This window comes from Danio rerio, chromosome 14, assembly GCF_049306965.1.
Source record: "Danio rerio strain Tuebingen ecotype United States chromosome 14, GRCz12tu, whole genome shotgun sequence".
Lineage (NCBI taxonomy): Eukaryota > Metazoa > Chordata > Actinopteri > Cypriniformes > Danionidae > Danio > Danio rerio.
This window is the reverse complement of record NC_133189.1, coordinates 10,036,759-10,064,130: the sequence shown is the minus strand read 5'-3', so window position 1 is coordinate 10,064,130 and position 27,372 is coordinate 10,036,759. Positions and strand designations below refer to the sequence as shown.

General features: G+C 36.8%; 1 protein-coding gene across 5 annotated transcripts; it reads right to left on the bottom strand.

The window, feature by feature from the left end:
* Window positions 1-8,108: 8,108 nt before the first annotated feature.
* On the bottom strand, window positions 8,109-25,886 carry st3gal5 (ST3 beta-galactoside alpha-2,3-sialyltransferase 5). Of its 5 annotated transcripts, XM_073921283.1 has the most exons (8): window positions 25,144-25,886; window positions 22,143-22,258; window positions 21,941-22,061; window positions 14,712-14,780; window positions 14,443-14,549; window positions 12,369-12,555; window positions 12,109-12,267; window positions 8,109-9,351 (listed from the first exon to the last, which is right to left on the bottom strand). In XM_073921283.1, exons 2-8 carry the CDS (start codon window positions 22,178-22,180, stop codon window positions 9,100-9,102), a joined length of 933 nt encoding a protein of 310 aa, XP_073777384.1. In that variant the 5' UTR covers window positions 22,181-22,258; window positions 25,144-25,886; the 3' UTR covers window positions 8,109-9,099.
* Window positions 25,887-27,372: the final 1,486 nt, after the last annotated feature.

Sequence of the window (27,372 nt, the reverse complement as noted above, 5' to 3'; positions counted from 1 at the left end):
CCAATGAGCCAATGATAAATGAACAGCTCTGGTTGTTGATTTTAGGTTGATTGATTCATTTTCCTTCGGTTTAGTCTCACAGCGGAATGAACCGCCAACTTATCCAACAGGCGGATGTCTTTCCAGCCGCAAGCCAGTATTGGGACCCTCCTGTACACTATCATTGACACACACTCATGCACTAAGGCCAATTTTGTTTACTCAATGCACCTATAGCGCATGTCTTTGGACTGTGGAGGAAACCCACGCAAACACAGGGAGAACATGCAAACTCCACACAGAATTCCAACTGGCCCAACCAGCGATCTTCTATCAGTGAGACGACCACTGCTAACCACTGATGTTGATTGATTTTTGAAGTAATTGTAGATATGATTGGAAATGGTTTGAATAAATGAACAGACATAAGCCTATTTCACACATACAGACCTTTCTGAAAAGGTCTGTATGTGTGAACAGGCCCTTTTTGAAAATATCAGTAAATTCGTTCCGGCTATTTTCCGGAAAGAGAAGTTGTAACATTACAAAATTTGCCGGAATGCTGCGCTGTGTGAACGCAGAAGGAAGATTGCCGGAAAGAGCCCATTCACATCTAGAACGTGCTGACATGAGACGTCTACTTTAGCCAATCGGTACAGTCAGACGCATTCACATCCGCCCGGTTCATGAAAATAAAAGCCTTTAAATATTTTCTGCTAGATGTTAGTCAGACAACGTTTCTATGTTCCTTCTTAATCCCAACTGTGTAAATAATTATCATTAAGATGCTTATGATAAGCTGTTGTTTGTTTACCTTCAAGCTCTGCTTCTTTCAGTTGCTTGACGTGTCGCGTGTGCTCGTGAAGGACTGAGCGCCAGCACACACACACATATTATGTACATCTCGACATACGAAAGTGTTTCTCTATATGTTTTCATCGAAGTTGTTCACAATACTGATCCATCCACTAAGTTTGTAATATATTCAAATATTTACAAACACAAGCCCAGTCTTTTAGAGGTCATTTCTGGTTAATGATGTCAGAATTTACTGGTATTTTGGAGTGGATGTGTGAATGGTCTTTTTCTGAAAAATTCTGCAACGTCCTTGCCTATGTGAACAGCGCTTTTTTGAATATACCGGTAAAGTCGTTCTGGAAATTTTCCGGATATTTACCGGTATCACTGTGTGAAAGGGGCTATAGACAAAACAGTGGTGTAGATGCTGATGTTTAGTGATGCATTTCTAGATCATGTCTCCTGAAATAGTTGTGAGATATTCATCTGCTTTCATTCTCCACTGAGTGATTCCTAAAGGGCTAAACCTTTAAAGGGATACTTCACCCCAAAATTAAAATTCAGTCATCGTTTTCTCACCCTTCACTTGTTCGAAACGTGTCTAAGTTTCTTTTTTTTTCTGTTTACACAAATATATTATCTTTAAAAAAATGGTTGGTTGCTGGAACAATTGGAAGTCTGTGGGTGGCAGCAACCAGCATTCTTCAAAATATCGGGGTCATGGCCTCGCACTTGAAGGTGCTGATTACATAAGGAAAACAGGCCAATATGCAAATAGCAGAGATGAAATCATGTAGTCCACAAACCAGCTAGAAATTCTGTCTATAAACATAATGAACACAACTAAAAACAAAGGGCAACCCTGCTGGAGTCCAACATGCACCGGGAACAAGAATTACCAACAGAGTATTTAAGTTCTATCAATTAGCTTGAGCACTTTGAGCCATGCTAATGCCAACATACTTTACTAACTAAGGCCCCGTTTACAATAATGCGTTTTCGTTTTAAAAACCGTAAGTTTTGCTACGGTTACGCCATCCATCCACACTACGCCAGAGTTTTCGAGCGCCGAAAACGGAGCATTTCAATTCGAAAACGCTGGAGAGGCCGTTTTCATTCTAAAACGTTGCTGCTCCTTCTCAGGCCCCGTTTACACTAATGCGTTTTAGTTTGAAAACGCATAAGTTTTGCTACGGTTACGCCATCCGTCCACACTACGCCGGAGTTCTCGAGCGCCGAAAACGGAGCGTTTCGAAAACGCTGGAGAGGCCGTTTTCATTCTAAAACCCTGCTGCTCCGTCTCAGTGTGGATGGGGAAAGACGGAGACATCTGAAAACGGAGGCGGGGCTGCAGACATTCGCCTCTCTGATTGGGGCTTTTCCTCAATATTAAGTAGCCTAACACACACAGTTCATTCCTGCATCTTCTCCGTGTAAGTTCAGACTTCGCAAGTTTGATCAAGGCTGCATCTCTTCTTCTCAGTTTGATATGGAAAACATACCGAGGACACGCGTCAATCTTCACAGGGAACAGTGTACTTTATAACTTCATTCACATCACCTTGGCTACGTTGTTTCACTTTCTCAACAATAAAATGTAAACTTGATATAAGGAACTGCCTATTTTTATTTTAATATTAACAACTAAACAGACAGCAGAAATGTTGAGGCGCCGTGCTGCATATATGAGCGTCATCTTCACTGTGTGGATATTTATAACAAAACGGAGCCGATAACAACTGTCTCCTTTCAATTTCAGTGAAAATACGAAACATACCCTCTCTTTTGCTGAATATCAGTTTTAATAATCGATAATGGCCATTATAAAAGTATAACATACAATAAGTTTATACATTATAGGAAATAAAGGCAAGCGATCAGTCAATATACAGAATGTAGGCTACGTGGTTACATTAATCATTAACTTATCTTTGCGCTCAGCCAAAACACGTTACCTGAGAACAAGTAATAGATTCCAATGACCAAAGTCAGGGAATATGTCGTTAGATAAAGACAACAAGATGAATGAAATATCACGTTTAATAAATATAGTGAGATTAGATCCAGCGGGAGATGCTTGATGAGAAGTCCGACTAGCAGAGCTTTCATCTGGGTGGGTAGACAGGCTCCAGCGATTGCCAAAGTGTGTGTGTGTGGTCACGTGATGTGCGTTTTCAGCGTTTTGGTGTGGACGGAGAGCAGTTTAGAAACGCTGGGTAAAACGCGAGTGTGGACGCGGATCGTTTTCATTCTAAAACGCCGTTTTAAAACTAAAACGCACTAGTGTAAACGGGGCCTCAGTGTGGATGGGGAAAAACGGAGACATCTGAAAACGGAGGCAAGGCTGCAGACATCTGATTGGGGCTTTTCCTCAATATTAAGTAGCTTGCACACACAGTTCAGTCTCGCATCCTCTCCCTGTAAGTTCAGACTTTGCAAGTTTGACATGGAAAACAGACCCTCGAGGACAAATCCGGTAAATCTTCAAAGGGAACAGTGTACTTTATAACGTTATTCACATCATCCTGGCTACGCTGTCTCACTTTCTCAACAATAAAATGAAAACATGATTTAAGGAACTGCCTATTTTCATTTTGATATTAACAACTTAACAGAGAGCAGAAATGCTGAGACGTCATGCGGGATCTTCACTGTAGGCATATTTATAATAAAACAGAGCCTATATAACATCACTGAATCCTTTCGTTTTAATTGAAAATACGAAACGTATCCTCTGCTTTGCTGAATGTCAGTTTTAATAATCAATAATAGCCATTATGAAAGTATAACGCACAATAAGTTTATACACGTTTACAATGTACGTGGTTACATTAATTATTAACTTATCTTTGCACTCAGCCAAAATACGTTACCTGTGAACAAGTAATCCATTCAAAAGACCAAAGTTGGGGAATATGCCGTTACATATAGACAACAAGATTAATTAAATATCACGTTTAGCAAATATAGTGAGATTAGATCCAGCGGGAGATGCTTGATGAGCAGACCGACCAGCTCTCATCTGTGTAGAAATGCTGCAGCGCTTGCCCGAGAGTGTGTGTGTCACGTGATGTGCGTTTTCAGCGTTTTGGTGTGGACGGAGAGCAGTTCAGAAACGCTGGGTAAAAAGCTAGTGTGGACGCGGATCTTTTTCATTCTAAAACTGCGTTAGTTAGTTAGTTAGTTAGTTAGTTAGTTAGTTAGTTAGTTAGTTAGTTAGTTAGTTAGTTAGTTAGTTAGTTAGTTAAAACTAAAACGCACTAGTGTAAACAGGGCCTAATTATGGACAATGTTATGGTTCATACTTTTTTAAATGCAGGACTGCGGTCTATTAATACTACAGCCAAAAAGCAACCATGACAAAGTGCAGTTTATTTCTAAACTAATTTCAAGAGGATCGCATGATTATGATTGATCACAGCTGGTCTCGCATCAGCTTCACATATTGAGCCAATCAGATGAATACTAACTCGCTATAAATAACCAGAGTTTTTCACTTCAGTCTTCTTCGTCTTGAAGAATCCCTCCTTCCACTCCTACTCCTCCACCTTCTCCTGATAGGCTAGCAAGGCGCCCAGTGGTTAGCATTGTTGCCTCACAGTGGAGTTTGCATGTTCTCCCGGTGCTCATGTGGGTTTTCCCCGGGTTCCTCTCACCATCCAAAGACACACAATAAATTTACTAATTCAAAGTGACATCATAAGAGAAACTCTTAGCCAGCTATATCTCTTAGCTATTCCTAACATATTTACAAGCAAGACCTACCACAGGAGAGCTCAAACTCCCCTCTCGCCCTTCAAATGCCAAACATGTTTTAATATCAATCATCAGTTAAGTGTGAACTCCTGAAAGCAGGTCATTTGTAATTTATGAGTGTCATTTCAGTATGAAATAGTCCCGACTCCCTCTATTTATCAGGGGTTGCCACAGCGGAATGAACCGCCAACTTATCCAGCATATGTTTTACGCAGCGGATGCTTTTCCGGCTGCAACCCATCTTTGGGAAACACCCATACATTATCATTCACACTCATACACTACAGACAATTTAGCTTACCCAATTCACCTGTACCGCATGTCTTTGGACTTGTGGGGGAAACCGGATTACCTGGAGGAAACCCATGCAAACGCGAGGAGAACATGCAAACTCCACACACTAATGCCACTGATCCAGCCGAGGCTCGAACCTGCAAGATCGCTACCCACTGCGCCACCCAAATTGATTGATGAGTTTGTAAAATATGGAGTGCATGTGAGAGACTTCACAAAATAATTAAATGTTTTAATTTAATTCAGTGTCTGGCTGATTGAAAAGATTAGTTCACCCCAAAAAAATGGAAAGTTTGTTATTAATTACTCACCTTGACGTCACTTCAATCACCTAAGACCTTCATCTGTTCATCTTCAGAACACAAATTAAGATATTTTAGACTAAATCTGAGAGGTCACTCATCCCCCATAGACAGCAAGAGTCCTGAGATGTTGAATATCCACAGTTGTAATCATATGAAGCTCCAAGAACACTTTAGTGAAGCAAAAATAAATCTCAAGGATTGGAAAAAAGGTAATTAACAGAACTTTATTTTTGACTAAACTAGCCCTTTACTGCTTGCTTACTTTCGTTGCATGGTTTAAGGTTGTTCCTCAGGTGCTCTCCACCTGGCCACTGCCACTAAAATGAATGTAAAACCACAAAAACAGTGGGAAAAAAAAAGTAAAAACAGTAAAAAATTCTTGAAAATCACTCTTACACCAATGGCATTAATAGGAATTATAGGCTAACTCAGCTGAAATCGCATGTAGTGAAGATTAAGCCTGTCCTCCTTTACTTTATCAGCCATTCACTGTGCCCGACATAATGTACTTGATGGACAACGAAAACAGTGTTGCTAACTATTTCCAATGAAAAGTAGCTAAAGCCTGCCCGAAATGTAGTTAAATGTTGTCAGATGACGTCACGCACTAATTTGCATATCAGTGACATCATTATGTAGTATCTGACAAGCGTAAGCCTTCCACAGTCAGAAAACTTGTTTGGATTTCTCTAATAGATAAAATTAATTTTAAAAAGCTGGGCTCTTATCATATGAATGTTGTGTTCCCAACAAAGATAAAGAATTACATTTAAAAGCGTTGCACAATATCTACCCCAAAAATGCTATCTAAATTCTAAATCTAAATTCGGTAATCAAATTGTGTCTTCTTTAACTCAAACATCGAATCGATTAATCAGATTTTGCCCACATGTTAAAGTGTTTTGGTCTGATTTATTTTTCAAAATGTAAGTTTAACATTGATTTTTCCATGTGTGATATAATTTGTTTCTTTTCTCATGACAGACATAACCGAATTTAAAGGCAATTTATTTATTTTATTGGGTAAATATTATATTCACAAATGTAAATTTTCTTCACCATTACCTTAGTTGCAAAATTTTCTTTGTGACTTAAATTGTTTAATTACTACTTTACAAAATACAAAAAAAAACTGATATTTTATAAGGACTTTGTAAATATAATTTTATTTGATAATTTGCCTCTGTACTCTGTTTTTTATTATGATATTTTATTATTATTTATTATTATTATTCATTTTACTCGTTTATTATTGTACTTGATGTCATCCTTTGTTATAGTTAATGTTTGTATAGTTAAAACACAATAAAAAAATGTAATAAAAAATTCCGATATTGAAAATACAGAAAGCCTTCCATAGTCATGTCTGTACTCTCTGAGGCGCCGTGTATTATATTATTTTAAAACATTACATCTAGATGCACAATAAATAGGTCCTAATTAACATATTTTTTTTGCGTGATGATGCCATTGCTTAATCTCAACTCAAAACTACATCTTTATGTAGTATACAAAATAATTAATGTTATCTCAAATTGACTGGCCATCTCAGCAAAAACATTATTTGAAATATGTCCATTTAGATTTTTATGTATATATAACTAAAATGCAAACACTTTTTGATAAGAATTGTTTTTTATTTTTAAATATAACACTGATAATGAAGAGTCACGTTCTTTTAAACAGTCACAACTTGTGCACTTACTCTTTTTAACTTGTGAAATTAACACATTTGTAAAAGTGACAACAATTATAGCACTATTGGAATTTATTGTTTCCTAAATTACCAACAATTAAAAATCTGAGCTGAAGCCTGCAACCACAGCTATTTTGAGTCACTTGTTAAAAAATAGCTTAAAATAGCCTACTCCTAAAAGTGAAAGCAGCAGGTTCGGATTGTAGCGAGTGTGTGCCAGTGGTTGTGGTGTAAAAATGGTTTTATAGCTGACAGTTCAACTGCTGTAATCTTACCATCTAAAGCCTTCATGAAATTATTACAACAGAAATTCATTTTTTTCCTAATGTTGGGGACATTTTAGGAAAAAGTCACCAAACATCAAGATTCAAAAACCCTTGGGAGGGTTAATTAAAGCACAGAAACAGTTTGATACATCATCAGCAGACAAAACCTAAACATGATCAAAGTGGTGAAGGTTGTGAATATTCTGATGGATGTCCTCTCCAGGATGGAGTAACACATATCCTTTCTTATGTCTTTGTAATTATTAATAAAGTTGAATGTTTAAAAGCCTAGACTATATGATGACCTTAGTGTCATTCCACTTTAGAGTAAAACTGCAATAATATGTGTGTGATTGCTTTTCTGTATGCCAAATGATTTGTTTTCTTGGGATCTACCCAGTCAGGTTAGAGATCATGGAGACCTCTTGAGTGGACCTGGACAACTGTTTCCTGAGTTATTTGCCATTTTTATGGGTTAAACCTTTCAAAGTTAATTCCTTTGTATTTAAGCTGCCAGTTTGAATGTAGATTGTACCCGTTTTTAATCAGTTTGGCTAAGAGTACACTCAAGTCTTGAGTAAGAAACAGATTGTACTGTGTGTTTGTGGAACATTTCACATGTCAGGGCTGACATTTATATTCTTGAGATATCTTTAAGAATGCAACGCACACACACAAATGGAAATTATTCTTAGTCTATCTGGGTTTCAACCAGTCAAGTAAAAACACCTATATGTATGACGCAGTTGATAACATTATGCGAGTATAATCGTTGATGTTTTAAGATTGTAACCAGAGCAGCACACAAACGTTTTTCAAGTATTGAAGCTGGCTTCTGCTGACGAAACAGCAAATTATCTTCAGTAAACTTTCCTTTTAAACGAATCTGTGGCTCTTCATCATCAGACAGACTGCTCATTTTTGGGTTAAAGCTGTTGGTTCCCCTACAGTAGAATGCTTGATGACCAGTAATACCGGCAGTAGCCCACAATTAAAGTGAATACACACACACAGTTTTTCGTTATTTTTTTATTGCATTTATTTGCACACAACTGAATAAAAGGACACTAATACTTTAAATCCATTAAGAGCAAGATTATTGCGAGAAGTAACACTGTGCCTTGTCTTAAATATCAGTAAAATGCTAATGTGTGGCTTTTTATAAAACTGCTTTGTGAAAACTATCCTTTGTAAGATTTTCACAACTCCTCAAGAAGCATTGTCAGTTTAGTTCTGACAGTTTAAGCCCATCACAGACATTTCTTTAGGAACATCTTGAATAAATCCGAGTGTTATCAGTCTGGATGCACAACACAAATTATACATCAAAGTTCTCAGCTATTTCATACATGCCAAATGTAGCGTGGGGAAGCTTGTTGCACCTCACATGAAGGACACAGCATAATTATTTAGCTCTTCAGTGTGTTTAACAATAACTGCTCTATCTGTTGAGACGATACACATATTGCAGTGACTTATTGCATTATTGTCATTGACAAATTGCTATATTTGGCATGTTGAGATATTAAAAAGCAGTAGGTTTTTATTAAAATTGTTGATTTGGCAAAGAACATTTTAAAACTAAAGACTTAAATTAGATAGTTCACCCAATAATGAATATTCGGTCATCCTTTACTCACCCTCGGTCTGTTCTACTTTGTTTCGTTATTTACTATGGATGTAAATGGCTACCCATAACCAACATACTTTAATATTTAGTACTTCATTTATGTTCAGTAGATATAAGAAACTCATAAAGGTTTGGAACCACTTGAGGCAGAGTTAATACTGAGTACACATTCATTTTAGGTGAACTACCCCTTTAAAACTCACATTAAAACTTGATTTAATTTGATTAAGACCACAGCATTATCACAGTTTCAGGGTTAGTAAAATACTCAGTAGTGCTGCATTAGCAGTGTTTCACTATAAAACTTCATTCCTTTCAGGCTCCTGTGAAAATCTGGCCCACAATGGTGTTTGGTAATGCAGGGGCCATTTGGTTTCAACAGAAGCTGCAGTGTATCCCACCTGTGAGGTCCGTAATACTGCCTGAGGCTACCAAACGTTTGAGAAAAACAGTCTCTTTCTGTACATTGTGCATGGCTTCCTTTAAAATGGTTGTCATGGGAACGCTGTCATAGTAATGAAGAGGAGCCTCTTTCTGGCTGAGGTTATAGCCAAAGCCTGCTAGGCTCACCTCGTCACATATGTATGTTGCCAGATTGAGAGCTGTAAGCCCTAATGTAGGGATGTTCTGGAAAGAAAAAACAAAGGTGAGAAATGAATTAAAATGTCTCTCTTAAGCCCCGGTCACGATTTTGACACAATTTCCTTGACGTAGGGTGTCGTAGGGATTCGCAAACGACAAATGGGTGTCGTGACAAGATTCAATTGACCTTTTGCTAAGCCACACCCAAAAACCGACACCCACCAATCATGGCTAAAGCCTGGTTTATACTTCCGCGTCAAGTTACCAGCGTAACCCACGGCGCATGCAACGCGCGTAGCTGTGCATTTATACTTCTGCGCGCTGTCTCTGTTGGTCTGCATTAACACTTCCGAAACGCTAGTTGGCAGTGAGGTGTTAATGCTCCTCTGTGTTGAGTTTCTTCGCTGGTGTTTTGCTTTTCCTGAACACTTCCTGAATGTACAAGTGGCTCAAAGTCGCTCATTTTGAGGCAGGAACCGGCGGACGTGCAACAACTTTAACTATGAGGTAAACACAAAACAAAACTTTCCATCCGGAGCTACTTCACACTTGTAAACAATCACTCCATCGGGCTCGAACCATTCGCGCGGCTCTCGGTCCCTCCCAGACTCGTCAGCGCTTCCAAGCCAACCAATCACAGAGCTTGCGCTACGCGTCGTTGCGACGTGTAGTTACATTTTTTGAGAGGTGCACGTCAGCGACGCCGACGGCCATGGTGTAGGGCTATGCCTATGTAGGGGCTCTGTCAAGCTTTTAAGCGAGGGAAGCAGGCCTAAGCGTTGTGCATATGGATTGTGCAAATCTGACACCTGGTATCCTTAAAGCTTGGACAGGGCGGTGGAATTCCTAAAACCCAAGTGAAATGCCAGCGTTGATCAAGCTCTGTGAGGGGCGCTAAAGGAGCGGAGATAAGTTGGTTTTGTTTTCGATATTCCAGTCATAGGCAATAACTCACACACCTCTTACCCTAAACAAATCTAAACTGTTTCCTACAAAAATACAAAGCAGGATGTTTCCCAGCTGTCTTTTTCTTTTTTCACTAGATATAAGCACTGCTCCATTTAAGCCGTCGCCATAGTAGTCATGCTAATATCAATCATATTTCCATCTGTTCCAAACTACAAATATTTGAAATTACATATCAACAGAACAAAACCAAGATGTGATCCCAAAATGAGCACTTGCATCAATATACTTTCACAAATGTGTTGTCACTTTTTGTATACTTTTACATGTGTTGTCACTTTCACAAATGTGTAAATCTCACAAGTAAAAAAAAAAGAGTAAGTACACAAGCTGTGATTGTTTAAAATAATGTAACTGTTCATTATCAGTGTTATTTTTCAAAATAAGTGTTTGTTTTACTTTTGCAAATAGTCAACTATATTTTTCATACAAATCTTAATGGACACATTTCAAATAATGTTTTTGCTGAGATGGCCAGTCAATTTGAGAAAACAATTATTTGTAAACAACATGAAGATGTAATTTTGAGATGTGATTATGCAATGACATCCTCACGCAAAGTAATATGTTAGTAAGAACCTATTTACTGTGCATCTGGATGTAATGTTTTAATATAATGTATTATAATACACGGCGCCTCAGAGTGTAGAGACATGATGGGCTTAAGGCTGATTTATACTTCAGCGTCAAGCGTCGACGCATAGCCCTACGCCGTGGCTGTAGCTGATGTGCACCTCTCAAAAAATTTATTTTTTTAACGACATGTAGCGCAAGCTCTGTGATTGGTTGGCTTGGTAGCACTGACGAGTGAGGGCGGGACCGAGAGCCGCGTGAGCCCGCTGGAGCGATTGTTTACAAGTGTGGAGTCCCTTGAAGGAGCTCCGGATGGAAAGTTTAGCGTTTACCTCATAGTTAAAGTTGTTGCATGCTCGCCAGTTCCTGCCTCAAAATGAGCATTCAGAAAGAACCTAGAAACAAAACACCAGCGAAGAAACTCGACACAGAGACACATTAACACCTCACTGCCAACTAGCGTTTTGGAAGTGTTAATGCAGGCCAACAGAGACAGCGCGCAGAAGTATAAATGCACAGCTCCGCGCGTTGCATGCACCGTTGGTTACGCCGGTCACTTGACGCAGCAGTATAAACCAGGCTTTACACTTGTCAGATACTAAGTGATGATGTCATTGATATACAAATTAGTGTGTGACATCATCTGGCAACATTTAGCTTCTTTTCATTGGAAATAGTTAGCAACACTGACGTTTATGCCCCTCCACTACTCAATTAATTTGACTATTATTTTTAACTATTAAAAAATAAGGATTTAACAAATGGTTCAATGTGATTGTATCACAAATCTCAGGTATATATTTGCTAATTTTTTATGTCACTATTTTATCAACATTATTTTATGTCTTAAGCATCTGATTTTCCCTTGCTGCTGCTTATATGCTCTCATTTTCTCAGCTCATTTGCGGGAAGTTCAGACGTAGTGTTTAATAAGAAACCCATGGCAGAAAAATTTTCTTTAGATTTCAAAGAAAGTATCTTAATATTAAAAAGGAATCATAAGCTTGATCCCATCCATGGTAACTAATGCCCTTACATATTGTAGTTATTATCAATGTAGATGTCACGGGATGACTAATCGTGAAGGAATGTGTAGTCCGGCACATGTGTTACTCATGACAAGTCAAGATTTTATCAAGGAGAATAAATAAATAAATAAATAAATAAATTGCATAATCTGACAGTGACTTTCGTAACAGACAATAAAAATCGTGAGATCTGACCGGGGCTTTAGCCAATAAAACAGAGCAAAAAGGAACTGACCTGGTCCCAGCTCCAGAGCCGCTTTTTAGGCTCGGGATAATTAAGCAGATCCAACGCCATCTCACGGATAATCTGGGGATTCAGGAGATGAAACTGGGAGGTCTTGACTGGAACGCTCATTGGCACGTTCTGCCAGAAAAACAGCCTGTCCCACAGCGACTGAAAGACGATGTTGCATTTGATATTGATGCACACAGCACTAAACAAGTCTCAGAATCATCTCTTTTGGTATAAATCAATCAATTTTAATGAGCACTCACAACTGGTGTCCTGCTGATCATTGCACGAAGCCAGTGGAAGTCTACAGACTTGAATATCACAGCCACATATTTGAGGTCTGGATCCGTATCTTCCCAGACCTTCGGGCAGCTTTCAGGGTAGCTCATTCTGATAGTGGTGCGGTTCCCAACATCTGCACTGAAGTCTTGAAGAGGACCACTGTTCAGTCTGCACAGAAATAGCCAAGAAGTTTCCTCTGCGCTCTCAAACATATGCAATAAAACATTTGAGAAACTCCGACCCTAATAGAGACTAAAGCATGTACCCAGTCATAGGCTCTTCAATGAGCATTTTCATTACATATTAAAGGTTAATGCCTTTGTGAGATTTGTAGATATCTTGTAATGCCCTTAAACATGCATTTGCCAACACAAACCTATTTGCCTAGTTCAGTATTTTGTTTTTTTTCGCTTCTTTTTCAAGTGAAAGAATGGTTCAGTGTTGACATCTTGTGGACAAAATAAGTAATGCAAAAACATGTTAAAGGTTTAGTTCATACAAAAATGAAAATCTCCTGTTGGTTTACTCACTCACAGGTCATGTATGATGTAGGTGATTTTTCTTCAGTGAAACATTATAGAAGATTTTTTAACTCAATCCATGATGTATGGTGATTCATATAATGACAGTGAATGGTAATAGGTAGGGCTGTGCAATTGATTAAAATCATATCGAAATTGGGATTTGGACATGTATGATTTCTAAAAATCACTTTACAACCCGTATTTCCCCCTAGGACGGTATTTGAACCAATCATAAAGCAGCGCGCCTAAACAGTGCAAGAACATGAGACTGAAAAACATTTGACTTGGTGCCAAAAAAGCCAACATCTGTGGTGTGGGATGAAGTTATTTTGGATCCAGGAAGGCTGATGTATCACAGAACCAGGTAATTTGTAAATCAGTCATAAATTGCATCTAGAAGCACACGTCGCTTCCTTCATCATTAGACCATGGTTGTGATAACACACATTAAGGTAAGTGTGAATACGTAAATGCGTTCCAAAGATAACATATCAAGTAAATTTTTGCAAGCTCTATGTTAAATTTGTTTGCAAATTAATCAAAATGGTTCATCTAATCCACTTTAATTCCATAACTTTTGGTCAGCACGGTCTGTGGGTCATGTGATTCAATTTTGGTGAAAATCCAAAAAAACAACCTAGGACAAAATTCATAATGGAAAATGACATTATATGATGCGTTTGAATTGGCTTGAGCCAAGCAATCAGAGGAAAAAATTATTTTGATTGTAGCCCATTGGGTTCAAAAGTTATAACGATAAACATAAGAGAAACTTCGGACAAGTGGTGGCACTGGAGAGTTTAAGTTAGAGACTCTAAATTTGTTGTAGTTGCAGATCAGACTGTCTTCTAGCAGTGTTGCAGAGTTTGCGCAAATGCTGCAAAATGTTCATAGGGCTGCCATAGACTCCCAGAGCGGAAGATAAAGAAGAGTAAGAAGAAGCCGGGAGAATAATAAGTTCTGGAACAGATAAAATAGGTGCACATCAGCTTTGGTGCCTGTCCCCAATTACCTCCAGAATTGTCAAGAGCCTCTGTGTTCCGCGTCTCACGCCTTCAAACACTAACATGCGTTTATTGTGTGTCGGCATTGTCTTCTGAGGTGCAGGTCATTTATTAAAAGAAGAGAAGATTTACGGAGCTTCTCCTACCACAGCAAATTGGATGGAAACGCTGCTTCATCTGCACATTTTTTATGCAATTTTCCAGTTTTGTGCATACATTAAATTCACATTTTTGGATGGAAACATAGCTATTGTTGTACTATACTGCAGTTTGCCATTGTTCGTTTTGTTGTCAACTAATTAGCAAAAGTAAAAAGTAATGTAATACAAGAGCATGACTTCTCACAAAGCCCTGTGTTCTGGTAATAATTACATATATTTTAAACATATTTTAAAAGCTTGCACTTTAAACTCTGTTTGCATTCATATTCAGAATTCACTTAGTTATTGTTAACGGTAGAAATGATTTTCCTCTTTGCCATTTCAGAGCAATATATAAATCACAGATTAGGAGGAGCACATTCTTACCTGATGATAATATCGAAACGATTAAGTAGATGTCCGAGTCCTAATCCTTTCAGTATCCCTCCATTCCCAACCACTACACAGCGTCGACAATCTCGCTCCCCAAGCCTCTGTTCAGAAGAAACTGGTAAGAGGTTTAGGATTTCCTCAAGCTTGTTCTTCATGTCCAGGAACCCAAAGGGTGGAGGATACTGGAATATTTGTTCATCTAACTTCATGTTCTTGTTCAAAAAAGGATCTATTGTTGGTGTGGAGCCATGATGTTCAGTCACCATTCTCTGCCGGGCAAAGGAAGGTCTGCATTCTTTGTCTAGTATCTCTCGGACATGAGAATGGACACGCTGCAAGTGAAACATGCAGTGATTAAAAATAAATAAATAAAATTTCAACAGGCACTACTTTTTTTTTAGATTCTACCTGAAAGACTGTTACAACTTTTAAAATGGTTTATTGTATTATGTTCCGTTTCCACTGAGTGGTATGGTACGGTTTGGTTTGGTACGCTTTTTATGGTCGTTTCCACTATCAAAAGGTGTACCAAACCTAAACGTACTGTACCACTTTTTCGGCACCCTTTCGAAAGGGTACCAAACATGAGAAAGGGTACCAAAAGGCAGAGCTAGAGGCGCAGCTGAACGCTATTGGTGTACAGAGATACGTCATTCGCTTACGCAACAAGCCAGAATGAAAATAAAAAACACATAATAAATGTTTAAAATACACAGCTGAGAGATTACAGAGGAATTATATATACATATAATACTGAGCCATGGTCGACCCGGGCTCAAACAAACCTCGTCGTAGTCTTGATGAACAGCCACAAAGCCAAAAAGAAGAGCAGCTTTACCCTGTGCCCCTTCGTTTTTTCATGAGCCAGCCTGAATTGCCGCGCATCTATATTTGAACTAACAAACCTCTTGAGCTGATGATAATAACATGCGCTTAAATATTGACGTGCTTTTGAAACCCTATCCTATCAGAAACTGACTAACGCGAGAGTGAAGTGCGAAAAAAAAAAAGGAGAAGTCGTAAAAAAAGGAGCACAATATTTTTTCAGCAAACATGAACAAACTGCCTTGTTTAACTACTATTATCACCTTTTGGACCATTATGATGACTATACAGAATGATGGAATTACTCTAACAAAGGTTACATGTGCTGCTGAATGTGTTCATATATGTTGCATTTATTTATTTTTTTTGTAATTGCAGATGTTACAGTAGACTATTTCGCACTGTCATTGATTTGCAGTTATAATCAACTCATGTTCATAGAAAAGTTATTTATGTGTATAAAGCATCTGTTTTGTGTGAAGTGCTTCTCATATGATATGTGAGCGACACTGTCAGGGCTCGACAATAAGGACTGCCCGATGGCCCAGGGCCAGCGTACGAGACGCTCGGGCCAGTGTATAGAATGTTTCTGGCCCGATCGGGCCAGTGCTGTCTTGTTGCCTGCCACATCGAGCCAGAGCTGCATGCTGCGACTGTCTGTCAATTGTGTGCAAATACAATCTTACAGTGCTTTCACACATAGACGTTTGTTTCAGAACCTGTCTCGTTTTCCCCGTTAGCGCGGTTTGTTTGGCATATATCCAGCAGTTGCGCTCGCATCCGCGCCAAATCAATCAGTCCGAGATCGCCTGAATGAGACGGTCTCTGCCCTACTGAGCGGATCGATTGTAGTGAGAAAACAAAACAATGCAACGAACTAACGACCCAGGCTATATCACAGTGTATTATGATTGTGTAATAGCCATATATACGGCTATATGAAGAGAGAATGATGAGCAGGGCGAGATGTCATTCTTACCGGTAAATGCGAAAGTGAAAGCATGCTGAAATATTACCGAGAGCCGTTTATCCAGCCTGATCTCGGTTTATCCGTTAGGAAAAATGACCGACATTACTATCTGATCATTTTTTCCATATTTTAATCGTATAACATGTTGTGTTAGGCCAGTTGTTTTGTTCGTTTCTGCACTGACAGCTCGAAAGATCAACATTGATCAGCATGTCTCTATAATTTAAGCCTAAAATGCAGAATTCTAGCCAACGTTTCTTTAATAGATTGATTAATTCAATAAATAGATTTTACAAAACCTGACAATTGAAATGAGGCTCTGTATAAGAAAGTCTGACCTCTCTGATTTGTATTTGGTGACTATGTCTGTGGGTTGTTAAAATTAAAGTGCACATTTTCGCTTCTATACACAACTTGTCAAAAGTTTGGGGTCAGTATGATTGCTAAATATGTTAAAATAAGCTTCTTCTGCTCACCAAGGCTGCAATTATTTCATCATAAATACAAATTGTGAAATGTTGCACTAAATAACTGTTCAAAAGTACTTTATCATTTAATTTATTCATTTATTCCAGTTATTTTAAAGATGGAATTTCAGCTTCATTACTCAAGTCACATGATCCTTCAGAAATCACTAATATTAACTATTATTATATTTATTAATGGTAATAGTAATAAAAGCAATAATTTCTGGAGTAACAATTTGATTTGAAACTACATACAATAACAAAGCAGTTATTTAAACTTGATAAATATGTAACAATTTAAAATTTTTTACATTTAATAAATGTAGCCTTGATGAACTGAATAATTTTCCTTAAAAACATTTAAAAATTACTGCAACTGTATATATATATATATATATATATATATATATATATATATATATAGTCAGAGTTATTAGCCCCCTTTGTTGTTTTTTTTCTTTTTAAAATATTTCCTAAATGATGTTTAACAGAGCAAGGAAATGTTGATAGTATGTCTGATAATATTTTTTTCCTCTGAACAAAGTCTTATTTGTTTTATTTTGGTTAGAATAAAAGCAGTTTTTAATTTTTTATGAACCATTTTAGGGTCAAATTTATTAGCCCCTTAAGCTAATTGTTTTTCAGACTGTCTACTGAAAAAACCATCGTTATACAATAACTTGCCTAATTACCATAACCACACGCACACGCACACGCACACGCACACACACACACACACACACACACACACACACACACACACACACACACACACACAGTCAAATAGCTATTAGCCCCTTTCACACAGTGATACCGGTAAATATCTGGAAAATTTCCGGAACGACTTTACCGGTATATTCACAAAAGCGCTGTTCACACAGGCGAGGACGTTACGGAAATTTTCTGAAAAAGAGCATTCACACATCCATTCCAAAATACCGGTAAAAATCAATCACCACAAATGAGCTTTAAACGGCTGCGCTTGTATTTGTAAACATTTGACTAAATTACAAACTCTGGATGATCAATATTGTGAACAACTTTCGCAGGATCACTTTCGCATGTCGAGATGTTCATAATATGTGCGTGTGCAGGCGCTCACGGGCTGTTTTACAGGCACACGCAAAGCTTGAAGGTAAACAAACAACGGCTTATCATAAGCATCTCATCGATGATTATTTTACACAGTTGGCATAAAGAAGAACATATAAACGTGATCTGACTAACTTCTAGCAGCTAAATGTGTCTTTCAAAATATTAACAGGCTTTTATTCTCACAAACCGCGCGGACGTGAATGCGTCTGACTGTTGTGATTGGCTTAAGCAGACGTCTCACATCAGCACGTTCTAGACGTGCACGCGCTTATTACGGCAATCTTCCTTCTGCATTCACACAGCGCAGCATTCCGGCAAATTGCCGATAATGTTACAACTTCTCTTTCTGGAAAATAGCCAGAACGAATTTACCGGTATTTTCAAAAAGGGCCTGTTCACACATACAACCTTTCCCAATTTTCCGGAAAGGTCTGTATGTGTTAAAGGGGCTAATAACTTCTTTTTTTTTTTTTTGGTGGGGCCAGTGAAAATTTTGGCAGGGCAAGTAAAAAGCAGAACCACTGGCCCAATCGGGCCAGTAGAAAAAATCCTTAGCGTTGAACCCTGACCGTACAACTTTACTGTAGATATTTTCTCAAGCGAAAATGATGTTGACTAAAACTCTTTCGTACACCATGCCCACCAAAAGGGTATTATTGGTGCCCTTTTAGCAGTGGAAGCGCAAGCCTGATCAAGATGACCCGTGCCGTACCATTCAGTGGAAACGGGCCATTAGCAGTGAAAATGTAACCGAAAGCGAGCACATCATTTAAACAATCATATCACATTTTAGAGTTATGATTGCGATAAGCATTTATAATGTTTTTCTTTCATAGTGAACACAAAGTGTTGTGCATGAAAATAAATGTTTAACAGTGTCAGTATAACTACTCTAGCCTATACAATGTTAAATATAATGCAAGAGGGAATCTGATAATGAAAAATGTTTGATTTTACCAGTGAATAAAAGGGTCTAATAATGTTGTCAATGACAGATGGCAAGCCTATATCTCAAACACAACAATTCAACATCAGAATTAGGAATCATCCCTTTACTGTGCATTAATGACCAGTCCAAGACTGAATTTAAAGTCTGTTCAAGCCCACCATTCAAAGTATATTTTAAAATTTAGCATTTTAACCAACAGTATACATACACATAATAATAGTATTATTGTTGTTTTACCATATGTTTGAGAAATAACAATAATAATAGCTTACTCATATTAATCTTTATTTTACATTTATCAAATCGTAAGAAAATCGTGATCCTTATTTTAAGCAAAAAAATTGTGATTCTTATTTTAGCCAAAATTGTGCAGCACTACTTTATATTTATTTTTGAACCACACAAAAACCAAAGTTTAGAAACTAATGCTTGGTGGTATAACCCTGATATTCCATCAAAACAAATAAAAACATTTGTTTAAAAATCTAAAATGATTTTAAAAAGAAAAAAACCCTACTGTTTAAACACATACATTTAAATGACAATTTAAACTAATTTAATTTTAAATAAAAGTCAAATATTTTGATTATGAAAAGGCCCATTCAAATCTAAACTAACAAATCTTATTTTATGGGGTACTGCACAATGTATCATAATTTTTCTGCGCTTATGTGCAAATGATTTTAATAAGCATCTAAGACGTGTGAATGCACATACAGACATCTCTGCGGTGTCTCTTTCACCACTGTAAAAACATCACATAAATGTGACAACAGGAAGTGACAATGGCAAATTTTCTGAGCAACCACCAGCAGTGTTGCTGCAGTAAGTGTTATTGGTTCAGTTTTCGATTCACAGTTTTATGCAGTGTACATTATAAAATGAATCCCAAATTGTAACACTTAAAGTACACATTAAATCAAAACTAACCATATAATTTTGTTAGCTTGCATTGCTAGTTTTGTGGTAAACAATTCATCTGTGCCTTCTAATCTAAAATTAAAATTCAAAATGCACTTCCTGTCCGTTTTCAGTTCAATTCTCTGATTACGCCGATTTGACAGGGTTTCTGCAGATAGCATAATGTCAAATTTAAGACTTTAAGACCTTTTTAAGACCATTAAGTATTAAATGTAAGACCTATCACAATATCAAAAACACGCATACACAAAGAGAAATGCAAAAATCACGAAATTAGTGGTAAAATAAATGTATTCAAATTGAACAGCACTAAAGACAGGATAGATGCTCCATTGAACTACAGAAAAAGCAAACAAACAAACATCCTAATGCTAATTTTATACTTTCGCCAGGTGCCACATAGCGCACCAGGCGAAACGAAGGAGGCTTTTAAACTTGACGCATTTGCCATTGAGATATTTTTTTAAAATGACAGAGGGCGGTCAAGGGACTGTAAAATCATACGGATAAACAGAGAAGTAGGAAGTTACCAGAACTAGGTCATATCATTAATATCATTGAAGATGTTTTGGGGCTTCTTTTTTTTTGTTTTAACAAACTTATCCCTCAGGTTTTCCCCAAACTTTTATAAAAACTTTCCTCCTTTCCCACTGCTGTTTCAATTTCTTGCCAAGAATTATTGGCCATCTGGTTCTCCCTATGAACACGCATGGACTGATCAAAAAGATGTCTGTACAGTCGTACGGTTTCAGACAAAATCTCTTCAAAGCATTTCATATTCAACTCAAATCAAATGCTGGGCCATGTGAACTGTTCACCTGAGTTTAAAAAAATTCTGTGAGCTCCGCTATGGCGTAATTTTACCGACAAATGTCCTAAGTGCAGTACTTCAAGTCAAGAGTGCATTCATGTAATACGACCGAGCGAATCTCTTTGCTCGTGCACAGATTTTCTCTCTTCGTGGACAAAACTGTGTGCGAGCTCTCAAATATAATCCGTTGCTCAATTTTCTTGCGCGCTCTCAGTTCACTGCTCGCTCAGTGAGATTATATGCAGACTCAATGTGTCTTGTGTTCCTTATTCCTTTCGTGCTTTTTGATAAGATTTATATTAGTACACTTTATTATCAATAACCAAAATACTAAAATAGACTTACATATTACATTTTAAACTAATAAACCATACATTTTTGGCTGTAGGTTATATGATGAGATATTTCCAGTTTCAATCCCTTAAAGATCCAGAGAACAGTTTTAATTTAAAAACATTTATTAAACATCCAAAAGGTGCACCATACTAATAAAAAAACATTTAAATAAAACTAATGCAAGCAGAAATGTAATTGTGATAGAAAATAGGGGAAACTTTGATTAGGTATTATAGCCTACTGCACTATTCACTCTTCAAATAAATCTCACTATCAATCCCATTTTATCAAGGCAACTAAAATAAAGGGAACTAGTCTCTGCTCTCTTCCACATTGATAAGATTGTCATCCTCTAAATTTTGAGGAAAAGCTGTTCCACAGGGCCACTAAACAAGTATATTGCCATGTACAGTGTTATGAACAGTACTATGGTGAAGTACTTCAATTACTCTGTTGTGGTAATACTATAGTTGCAATGGTAACACAACAAGTGTAATATAAACAAACTGTATTTTTTTTTTTTTTTACAATATAGGGTTTATTATTCTACAATTCACCACACTTTACTGTAACTACACTGTATTTCATTTTATCGGTTCACTATTGTTAATACTACAGTATGGTGAAGCCTTTATTAACAAGTTGTAAATAAAACTAGCCTAAAACAGGCAGTATACCCAACACTCAAAACCACTAGAATTTATTATAGAATTTATCTTAACCTTTTAGATTTTGTGTATTGTTAATAAATAGTCTAGCAATATATACAAACCACATCAACATTCTTGAAATAACCAATTTAACAGAAGGATCTCTGGAGAGCAAAAGCACGAAAGGAAGAGGAAACACAAGACACAAAAATTGTGAGTCCGCATCATCCGATGGAGCGAGAGCAGATAATTTGTACGCGAGCAGCCAGTGTTTTGAGAGCTCGCGAGCAGTTTTGTCCACGAACAGAGGAAACCAGCGCGTGAGCAAAAATATTCGCTCTTTCGTATTATATGAATGCGCTCTCAACTTATAATACTGCGCTTTTGTCATTTGGCAGTGTGCATAGCTGTGAATATACCCCATTGATGTGAGAACTCCTGTAAAAATGTCATGAAAAGACGACTTACCTTTCTGAATTTGTTGTCTACAGGCACTTCCACAGGTTTTAGTTCCGTATGAAAGGAAGGCAGCTTTAAAAACGCCAGTGACATCAAAGCCAAGCTCAGAAGAAGAATCATCGTCCGTTTGCTAGGGAAAAAAGGATAAGTTACTTCAATTAAAACATTAGCATTAAGAAAAAAAGACATTAACCTTGGGTCTACAATTTACCTGAAATAACAGCTGGATTGTTTCATGACTCTCCTCATGGTTCCTCAACACCAAGTCCTCGGTTTACTACTTATGCTCAAAATAAGAGATCTTCACTTCACTTGTGTGTGGAGGAACTGAAACCAAAAGCAGAAAATAAGAACAAACTGATCAACTAAAATAGTGCAGATGTCAAACTATGAAAAAGAAAGCATATGGCTGTGCATCAAACGGTAATCTAACAGAATGGCACCAAAGTTCTGATTAACCGATGAGCTCAACTAAAACAATTTGCATGAAACAGAGGAAGCACTTTAAATATCTTAACCACTTACAACCATACAATAAACTGATGAATGAGAAGTGTGTTGCAGTTGACTAAAGTAGTGATGATAGACTTCCTTTAAACATATCATTCCATAGTTGACTTATTGTTTAATATAATTGAACTATGCTATTTTATTTTTAAAAAACACATTGAAAGATGATGTACAATTTTAGAAAGGTATTTTAAGGTAGCTAGACAACTGTCAGCAATTGCAGTAAGAAATATGCTAATTACTGTTATTGCAGGCACTAAAAATAGTGTGAATTATGAACACCATCTAATAGAGAGAATAAATGTGATGGTGTTTTTATTATTTAAAAAACATAATACATTTTTTTAACTTTTTCACGCGTGATTTTTAAATACTCCAGCTGACCCTTCTGCACGAGTTTTTTTATTGTGACCGTTATTTTGAATCCATTGCATTTTAAAGTTTCTATGGTGACATGTCAAGTATACGGTAAAGTCTAGATGGGATACAGCTGCGGATACACACATTAATATAGCATCATTTTTGTGACAATGTACAACAATCGATAATATTCTTACAGAACTGTGAAGGTTGGGTTTAGGGTTGGGGTAGACATTAAAGAATACAATTTAATGGGTAATTTAATAAATAACAAATAATATTTGATACAACGACTGTTTTTACATCACTGTGACGTTTGGGTTTTGGGGTAAGGTTGGGTTGATATGATAGACAATGCCATCGTAGATGACCGATAGATCACAATGCTGAGCCGTCATAGCGATCCTCCACCCCGCCCCCGTCACAGCAGCAACCCGCTCGTTAAAAAAAAACACACACTTTTTTGATTACACTAATATGTCTTAGTTTTAAAATGTAATTTTAAAACGAAAATGATCCAAGTCCACACTGGCGTTTCATTTAGCATTTCTGAAAAGATCTTTCCGTCCATACTATACTGCAGAAAACGCACATCACGTGACCACATACGAACAAACAAACAAACACATACATGCTCCGCACATGTCTGAGCTCTAGCAGTCAATGGTGCTTAGAGCACAAAACCCCATAACACTGCCAATCACATAAGATCTCTCCAAATTAGTATAATATTATTAGTTTAATAAACACACACATTGTTACAATGAAAATGTATTTACAAATATAGTCTAATAATAAACTATTAATATTAAAACATTTAAAATAAAATGCTTATTTTATTGTTGTTAACTCCCAAAACACCGGTGACTCATTTATGTGAATGCGTTAATGAAAAATCATAAAGATTATCTGATTATTTAACTGCATTTTGCAACTCAGAGGATATTTTTAACTGCAGGGAGCACAATAAACCAAGACACCGACTTCTGCAAGAAAAAGCAAACATGTTAATTTTTTACCAAAAGAAAAAAGGTTAAAAACGGTCAAATTCCTTCAAACCATTGTACGTTCTTTAACAGGAAAAAATGTATTGATTTCTTTTACAATTATTGGTTTTGCTTTATTTTACAGAATTTTGTTACTTCGGTTCAATTTTTTTTTTACTACAAAAATTACAGATAAGAGAACCGTTAAAATATCGAACCAATAAGTTGTACCCATCACGGTAAACAATACCCATCCCTAGGAATAGGTATGGATTACATTTTCAAAAAATGATGTTCCAGGATCAACACAGATGTTAATTCAGGAACACATCATACTTTGCAAAATCATGACATGCCGTTTCAGACACCACTAGAAATGGCTGCTCCCTTAAATAGTGCACTATTTAAGGGTATAGGGAACATTTTAAATGCAACCCACAGAAACCACACAACCTGCTCACGTTTCGGAAGTGTTATTCTAAAAGCAGCACAAACGGAGAAGGTTAAATGATCAGCTATATGCAAAACATGTGCCGTGTTTTAAATAAAGGCTTACACACACAGCATTGTTGGTTTACAAAAGAAAAAAAAATCTATAAAAAAATAACAAACATCCTGTTGCACTACTACACTTGATTTTGATTTTACCGTAAAAAAAAAAGAAAAGAAAAAAAAACATGTTAAATGAGAATCTGAAATATTTTATGACATACTTAAAAAAATGTGATTTAGTATTCAAACATGTTTTTTATTTTGAATATTTTTTTACTTAAGTTGCTCTTACACTTCATATTTTCAGATTTTTCTTAGTATATGCATTTATTCTGGTACTTTTACCATAAATAGACAAATCAACCATTTGGTAGAAGTTGATATTTTAAAAATTATGGGATGTGTTGAAAAAAGTGCATTGTGTATATAAACTAGTGACATTAGGAGTTAAGAAATGCAATCCAAACATTTTTTTTTTTTTTTTTTGGTGGGGTAGTTAAAGGGTCATGGTAAAGTTGTTTTAATATTCACACGTTCAGAATTTATCCTTAATAATATAACTTTAGAAATATATTCTTTGTTAATACTAAATAGTGAATAACTCGCAGCCAGTGACTATCAAAGTACAACATTGCTCACAGTCAATCAAATGGAGCTAATGTTGTTTTGAAGTCATTCATACGTGTGATTTCAGGCCGAATATTGAAAGTACCATGGTAAACAATACAGGGAACATGTCACACGTTGTCACTAAAACCAACTTTACCTCAATAATTTCCCTGCTGTGTAACAGGACATGATATCTATCCAAAATATGTCATTAGTATTGGAGTTAGTAATAGATAAATAATCATTCACACGTACCTGTGCTTTTATGTAGTATGCTAGACAGAAGAATCCGCTGACTAAACTTAAAACTGACTTCCCAGTTGTACTTGTTGTACATTATTTATCCATTTAGTACTCTACTGGATTTTTGCATGTAGTCTACCCAATGACACTGCGTCAAGAATCACTCTTAAACTCATCTTCTCCCTACATGTTTTGCAACCGAATAAATTGCTCGCCGTCTGAGCTAGCAGCGTGTCGACGCCAATTTCTCAATAATCAAAATAATCGACGCCGCTGACGGAAATGTAACGTTACAAATCATGCCTTGATGTAAGTAATTTCAACAATGTATAGAAAATGTAACTTATTGATTGTTGAAGCGGTCAGTCATGTTATCCAACTAATATTTGAGGCTCAAGTGTTACAGTGTATTTACAAAGTAGCAGTAGATATCCACTCAATGCCCTTCGTATTTGGGGGTGTATCTAGCGACTATATAAAACACAGTCAATAAAATCATTATATATGATAACAGCTATAATAATGCAATAAAAACCGTCCAACGTGTAAGACTTGGGCACTTCTTTCTACAACAATCAAAACGCACATGACACGTATCAGCGCGTGCAGGTCAAAGCTGTTATCCGTCGCACTACATTTTAACATTAATATTTGAGAGAAGTCTAGTTTAGCGTTATCGACAGAGATGCTTCTTAATCTTCTTCTTCTTCTTCTTCTTCTTCTTCTTCTTCTTCCTCTGTCTCTTCTTCTAGTCTGTTTTATGGCTACTGGTAACCCAGTTATAGATGTAGGCTATACCGCCACCTACTAGGATGGACTGTGGAGCGTCAGGGGATTTAGTTTTTAATTATTAAAAAAAAAAACGAAAACTGATCTTTATATTCTGACCATCAACCCTGCTTCTTTAAAATATATAACTAATACTTTATTGTAACGTGTAATTTAATCTTTGTAAAATATAATACTAGTCAACAGTGTTGAGGTAATGCATTATAAGTAACGCAAGTTAAGTAATATTACTTTTCAAGGTAAGAAGTAATGCATTACTTAAAAATTAAAATAATAATACTTGAATTACTTTTCTGAAAATGTAACATTAGTTAAAGTTAAAGTTGAATTAAAATGAACTTAGTCACAATCAGTCCTGCATTCAATGAGAGAATGCGGGAACAGACAGAAACCAAGATCCAGGGCCTAACATTTCACTATAATGGAAGTATTCTCATTATTCTGAACACATTAAGGAAAAGGAAAACTGCATTATCTCAATAGACAGTGATCTAGTAAGACAAGCATAGCAAACACATTGCTTTAACTATGGTGGGTTCAGGTGGTTCTAAAGACCCAACCCCTACTGACAAAGGTCCAGAATTTGTCCCATACATGAGATCATTTGTCCTACTTTGACTGCTGTTGTATACTACAACTGCTAAACCATTAAAAATTGTGTAAATAACTCATGGAATCTGACGTAAATGAAGTCATCTTTCACTAAGAACATACTTTATTGTTGTTAAGAGAAAACATTTTACCAGGAACTTAATTTATTGTAAATCTTGGACCTTATTATTCAAAGAAAAACTAACCACATTTTACTAATTAGGCTGTTGTTGTTGTCCATGAATTTTCAAATGTACTTTATACAAGAGAAGCTAGAAAAATCATACATTATTATTAATATTTTTCATTCATTCATTCATTCATTTTCTTGTCAGCTTAGTCCCTTTATTAATCCGGGGTCGCCACAGTGGAATGAACCGCTAACTTATCCAGCAAGTTTTTATGCAGCGGATGCCCTTCCAGCCGCAAACCATCTCTGGGAAACATAAACACACACATACACACAGACAATTTAGCCTACCCAATTCACCTGTACCGCATGTCTTTGGACTGTGGGGGAAACCGGAGCACCCAGAGGAAACCCACATGGACGCAGGGAGAACATGCAAACTCAACACAGAAACGCCAACTGAGCCGAGGATCGAACCAGCGACCTTCTTGCTGTGAGCTATAATATGCTACCCACTGTGCCACTGCGTCGCCCACCTTAATTAATCCGGGTCTTATTATTTTTTATTAATTATTATTATTTATTTATTATTATTAATTGTTCAATATTCAAATGGGCAAAGTTTTTTGAATGCGCCTACTGGTAGGCTCAGAAGGCTGTTATCATCCATCCACATAATAAGCTATAGTTTACATATGGCTGCAATCGGAAGTTAACGAGAATTATTTATT